We start from the raw sequence: 6,301 nt of genomic DNA on the forward strand, positions 1-6,301 counted from the left end.
AAGAAAAAAAAGTGTTTTGATTAGTCTCTCTAATCTTGATTAGTGAGATTTTTCCCTAATTTTGGTTGTGAGATTTAACTTTGGCCCCAAAAAATTCGGTCCCCATTAAACCCATGGCCCCAAAAGCTTAGGAACAAACAAAGAAAAAGAAATTCAACCAATCCAAAGTCACCATATCCATCTTCTTGATCCAGAAAATCAAGAAAATCCAAAACATCCAGAAAATCAAGAACACTAAATAATAAAAAGCTTTGCTTTACTACGTAGCCACACAAATTAGAATATATACAAGGCTTCCGAATTTCTTCCGACAGTGGAGAGTAATACCTAAGGCATTTTCTTATTAGAGAGAGTAACATGGTTTGCCGGAAGATATGGAGAGTAATACCTAAGGCATTTTCTTAGAGGGAGTAACATGGTATGCCGGAAGATATGGCTGATGGCTTGAAGCAACTGCGATGAGAAAAGAGCACCTGCCACCCACTGCAGCGCTGGGGCGCAGTTGGTACTGAGACCGATAACCAACCTTCTTCTTTCGTGCCTATATAGCTGGGCGCACGCGGTCATGACGTCCAACGACGTCGTGGAAGCCAAAGTCCTCATTTAGTGGACTGTTGGCGCAGCCATCCACAAGCAAGCATAATTAAGCATGGCGCACCTTATCGCTTCCATCTTGCTCGTCGTTGCGGCGGTAGCATTTCTCCCTCCTCTTCATGGAGCACAGCTGCACGCGGATAAGAGCTCGAATATCAGCCGCTTTGAATTCCATGTAAGTCTGTCTGTCTGTCTCTCTCTCTCTCTCTCTCTCTCTCTCTCTCTCTCAATTTGCGTTCATCAAGCTAATTTAATGGGTAGCATGCTTATCACTTTGACAATGCGCCATGCACGTGCAGGTGAAGTACAGCAACTTTACTCGGCTTTGCCAAACCAAGCGGATGGTGACGGTGAACGACGAGTTTCCAGGGCCGACGCTGTTCGTGCGAGAGGGGGAGCGTGTGCTGATCAAAGTGAGCAACGAGATGCCCGACAAGAACATCACTATCCACTGGTAAATTATCGGTGGTCAGTAGCTGGCAAGCCAAGCTATATATATTTATAAAATATAATGGTTTTCTAATATATTCAATACTTATATTGAAGGCATGGCGTCCGTCAGCTGCGGTCTGGATGGTTCGACGGGCCTTCCTACATCACGCAGTGCCCCATCCAGCCGGGCCAGAGTTACCTCTACAACTTTACCGTAACCGGCCAGCGTGGCACGCTCTTCTGGCACGCGCACATCTCCTGGATGCGCTCCACTGTGCACGGGGCCTTCATCATCCTCCCAAAGGTGCAACAGAGTTATCCGTTCCCCCATCCTGCCAAAGAGATCCCTATCGTCCTCGGTACGCCCCCCCGCCCCCAAAAATCGAGAATTAGATAACTTTGGCCACCATCATCATCATGTGATGGACGGCAATGCTCACGTCTAATTTATTATTTTTTATAGCTGTAACACGCGGTTATATATTTTTGCAACTTACAGGTGAGTGGTGGAATTCCGACACGGAAACTGTGATAAAGCAAGCTCTACGGTCTGGAGCCGGCCCTAATGTCTCCGATGCCTACACGATCAATGGGCAGCCCGGCGCCCTCTACAATTGCTCGGCGAAGGGTAATTTCACAGATCAGTACTACATGAGCTCTCGGATCTACAAATATATATATATATATATACATTTACATTTTGATGATTGCGGCGGGGAACTGTATATTTATATACAACTTTAGTTATACATTAATTTGGTATAATTGCAGATATGTTTAAGCTTCCGGTGGCACAGAACCAGACCTACCTACTCCGGATCATCAATGCCGCCCTCAACGACGAGCTATTCCTCAGCATCGCTAACCATACTCTAACAGTGGTGGAGATCGATGCCACCTACACCAAGCCCTTCAAGACCAGCACCATCCTCATCGCGCCTGGGCAGACCACTAATGTTCTCCTCAATGCGGATCAGCCAACAGGAAGATACTTACTGGCGGTGAGAGCATACAACTCCGCGGGTCCCACAGTGCCCTTCGACAATACCACGGCCACCTCAGTGGTGGAGTATGTGGGATCCTCCTCGACCAAGCTGCGGCGGCCGGTCCTCTTGCCTGCCCTTCCTCCTTACAATGACACTGCCTTGGCCAACAACTTCAGCGCTAGTCTTAGAAGCCTCAACTCCAACGAGTTCCCGGTAACCGTGCCCCTTAAGTTAGACCGCCACTTGCTCTTCACTGTGGGCTTGGCCAGAAAACCTTGCCCTCACGGCAAGGTATGCCAGGGACCCTCCGGAGGCAAGTTTGCAGCCGCTGTTAACAACATTTCGTTTAGCCTTCCCAACACCGCCCTCCTCCAGTCCTTGTTCTTCGACAAATCAACGATCATCAAGAAGAATCGGACCACCAACACCACAAATATTGTCTTTCACACTAGCTTTCCGGACAACCCCGTGAGGTCCTTCAACTATACTGGACCACCACCCAAGAACCTCGCTCCAGAGACAGGGACACGACTCTCCTGGTTGCCATTTAACTCCAGTGTGCAGCTCGTCCTACAGGGCACCGGCATTCTCGGCACTGAGAGCCACCCCATCCACCTCCACGGCTTCAACTTCTACGTGGTAGGCCAGGGCGTGGGAAACTACAACAATACTAGTGATCCCGCCACATTCAACCTGGTCGACCCTCCCGAGCGCAACACTATAAACGTCCCCAAAGGAGGCTGGGTGGCTCTCCGCTTCCGAGCGGACAATCCAGGTAAAGTACACACTATAATTATCAATATTATAGCTCGACGTAGATGTGCCCTACAATAAACTCTGCTGCCGCTGCTGCTAAGCTTGTAGCTGTACTCTCTTGCTGACGGACCGTATGCATAATGTTGCAGGAGTGTGGTTCATGCACTGCCACTTGGAGATCCACACGAGTTGGGGTTTGGGCACTACCTTCCTTGTCACAAATGGCATTGGACCAAAGCAGACCCTTCAGCCCCCGCCCTCCGACTTGCCATCTTGCTAAGCTCTTGAATAGCAGCAGTACACACTATGATCGACGACGAGCTTCTCTTCAATCCTCCTTCGATAACTCTTTGCACTGACGTACATTTCTTCATGGCCGGGATTCTTCTTATGAGGCTGGCTCTCTAGTAAAACCATCTAGGGTCTGAAATGGAAGTCTTCGAGTTTTGCCATAATACGGAAAAACAACCGGAAGAGATCATCATTCGTGCTCCACATTATTCTTGTAAGCACTAATGAGGCCGGTTCTCTTGTAAACTGCTTTATCACTATCTAGGGTCTCAAATGGAGTTCTTCAAGTTTTTTCATAATGCGAAAACACCGGAAGCGACCATCATTCGTGCCCCATATTATTCGCATAAACACTAATGAGGCCGGCTCTCTTGTAAATTGCTTTATCACTATCTAGGGTCTCATGAAATGGAGTTCTTCAAGTTTTGCCATAATACGAAAACAAGTGGAAGGGATCATCATTCATGCCCTACATGATTCTCATAATGAGCCTGGTTCTCTTGTAAATTGCTTTATCACTATCTAGCGTCTCAAATGCAGTTCTTCAAGTTTTGCCATAATAAGAAAATAACCGGAAGGGATCATCATTCGTGCCCCACATTATTCTTATAAGCACTAATAATATTAGGCAACATTACGTGTTGTTGCACCCAGCGACGTTACAAGGGCGCTGCCAAGTCAGCTCCTTGATTTCTTAGAGTACACGTAATACTTTGTTGTAGATATTTCCAATATTAGGAGAACCCGGGTTTGCTTCGTCCTCGAGCTTGCTCCAAAAATAGTAGTAAATGGATTAAACTGCTTATTCCAGAATGCCTTTTCCTCTTCAACCCATGGTGAGAAGAATTCATGCCAGGTTAGTCGAAAAGGATTATGGAACACTGAGGGATAGAGTTTCCGAATATAAAGGTAAGATGGATCTGCATGGTTTTAGATACTCGTCCCTTCTTTAATCGGAGACTTGGTGGCAACTAAAATGCCTACTCAATAGGAGGGCCACTGTTGCAATTTGCCACTGTCTCACAGTGTGATACATCGTGCACTACAACAAACCAAGAGCACAACCATATCTAGAGTCATGCAAATTTAAAAGAATCTATATATGAAAAAAAATCTTCACGCAATTATCAACACGGCTATTAGGCAGTTATGAGTACATGGCTACAGTCACGCATATGACCATGTAGATTGCCACGCCTGTGGCAACGTGTATGACTAGTCGCATGCAGCTATAGTCGCGCGAACTGTCTGAAAAAAAAACGAGGAAAGAATGCATTAGGGGACATTTAGACATATTTTGGGCTTTTTACTAATGAAAGTAATTAGCAACAACGGACCAATAGGAATAGAGGATTGTGCACATTTGGTCTCCTTTGAATATAAGGAGGGAGACGAGGCTATAGAGAGGGAGACTAGGTTTTCAGTACTAATAATTACACTTGTCCCTTTAAAAAAGTAGGGGGTTTAGGGTAAGCATGGTCCCACCATTTTCGTGGCTCAAAAAATTCTTAAAATTTTAAAAATTTTGTGATCCCCCCAAAACTCACATTTTCTCCCAAAAACCCATCTCAAATTTTATTGTAATCAAAAATTTCATTTTCAAGTCCGCTTTTCCTCTTGAACGTCCAAATTAAACTCTTCCTCCCTTTCTCTTCCATCTCTATCTCATTTGCCGAACCCTAATGAAACCATCAAAGCCCGAAACCCCAAACTTTCTCCTCCATCTTAACCTCCCTCCCTTCTCGGAGCTCCATCTCTTTCATCTTCAAGGCTCCTGTAAAACCCTAGTCTGCACATCTCTTTCCTTTTTACTCTAAACATAATCTTTCTACTCTAGCTTCCAAGAAGATATGTCTGTACCAAGAAGACCAAAAGACGAGATTGAGGAGATATCCTTGTACAACAAGAATGACGATAATGGTGCTTGGGGGGAGAGGCATATCGTAAGAGCGCTTGCGTTTATCTATAGCCTGCTACAGTTCGCCTCACCAAGTTTGATGGCAAAATGTACTGGAGCACCATTGGAAAGGTCATTTACAAGGCTTCAAGAAGGCAAGCAATGGAAAACTAGTGGCCACGGTACAACATGTTTACACAACATGAGATATCCATCTTCGAACAAACTTGATTTCCATACAATTGTAAGTATCGCAGGTAGAAAGGGGCATGTGAGATTTTATGATAGAGATGTTTCAATCTAAGTCAACTTATTTCTTGTTTGAAGATATTTCTCCTTTAAACATGGTAGTGGAGTAGCCATTGGACAGCCTTACCAAAATATTTCAAGCATTGCATGACATTGGTCAGGCAATGTTTTCTTGTAAAACAAGTGCAGAACTTCATAAAGGAAAAGGTATTCTTTTACCGGCACTCTTATTTGGTACCAAAGTAGGACGATGGGTTTGGTAAGCTACACATAATCACATCTCCATCCCTATCTTCTATAGAATGGCCAATTCGTAAAGAAAAAGGTATTCTTTTACCGGCACTCCTATTTGGTACCAAAGTAGGACGATGGGTTTGGTAAGCTCACATAATCACATCTCCATTCCTATCTTCTATAGAATGGCCAATTCCAGCTGCTTGGACTGTAATGGTCATGAAATCAAAGATGCTTTGTGATATACAAGGGTCTTTGAAGTTTGCAAAGCCCTCTTGATCTGTGAGTCTTAGTTGGGTATACCCAATATATCTTTTTTGTCAAGATGTTCAATCAATTTTGTTTCTCACAATCACCTACCATGTTTGTGTGCAAGAAGGTATTAGGTAATGACATGGTAGTCTTGCATGCTTGGACAACAGTGGAGGACTGTAGAAGGGATACATAAGGATGACACATTCAAGTGTAATATAGTAGAATCTAGTGTCTCATTTCGATATCTCAAAGCTCATGCCACACTACACATACACTTCTATTATGAGCGGTGGATGAAAAAGAATAGCTGTTGGGTCCCAATGCAAGCAGATGAACAAGTTGTTTTGCCTCTCAATATATGCGTTCGGTTGCCCAGTGGTGCAGTGGAAGTTGTAGGTGCAAGTAGACATTGGAGCCTCCTAAATATTAGAGAGTACCTCAATATCGTGGGAGGTGAGGATATTAACAGAGCACAAGAGTAATGAATTTTTATCTTGTAACAACTATGAATTTAGATTTTTATATTAAAGTTATAACTCAACAAATTTACTCTAAAGCTGTCTTGTATGTGCACAATAATGGTTAGCTGAGTGTAGGTACTAGGGTT

At 44.3% G+C, this 6,301-nt stretch overlaps 1 protein-coding gene across 1 annotated transcript; it reads left to right on the forward strand.

The window, feature by feature from the left end:
* Positions 1-570: 570 nt before the first annotated feature.
* LOC147620669 (laccase-4-like) lies at positions 571-3,395 on the forward strand. Its single transcript, XM_086824939.1, has 6 exons — positions 571-769; positions 894-1,048; positions 1,141-1,385; positions 1,526-1,654; positions 1,798-2,787; positions 2,918-3,395. The coding sequence occupies exons 1-6, from the start codon at positions 650-652 to the stop codon at positions 3,046-3,048; spliced, it is 1,770 nt and encodes a 589-aa protein (XP_086681065.1). The 5' UTR covers positions 571-649; the 3' UTR covers positions 3,049-3,395.
* Positions 3,396-6,301: the final 2,906 nt, after the last annotated feature.

Source organism: Cibotium barometz, chromosome 31 (genome assembly GCF_041138505.1).
Source record: "Cibotium barometz isolate CiBa-2024 chromosome 31, ASM4113850v1, whole genome shotgun sequence".
Lineage (NCBI taxonomy): Eukaryota > Viridiplantae > Streptophyta > Polypodiopsida > Cyatheales > Cibotiaceae > Cibotium > Cibotium barometz.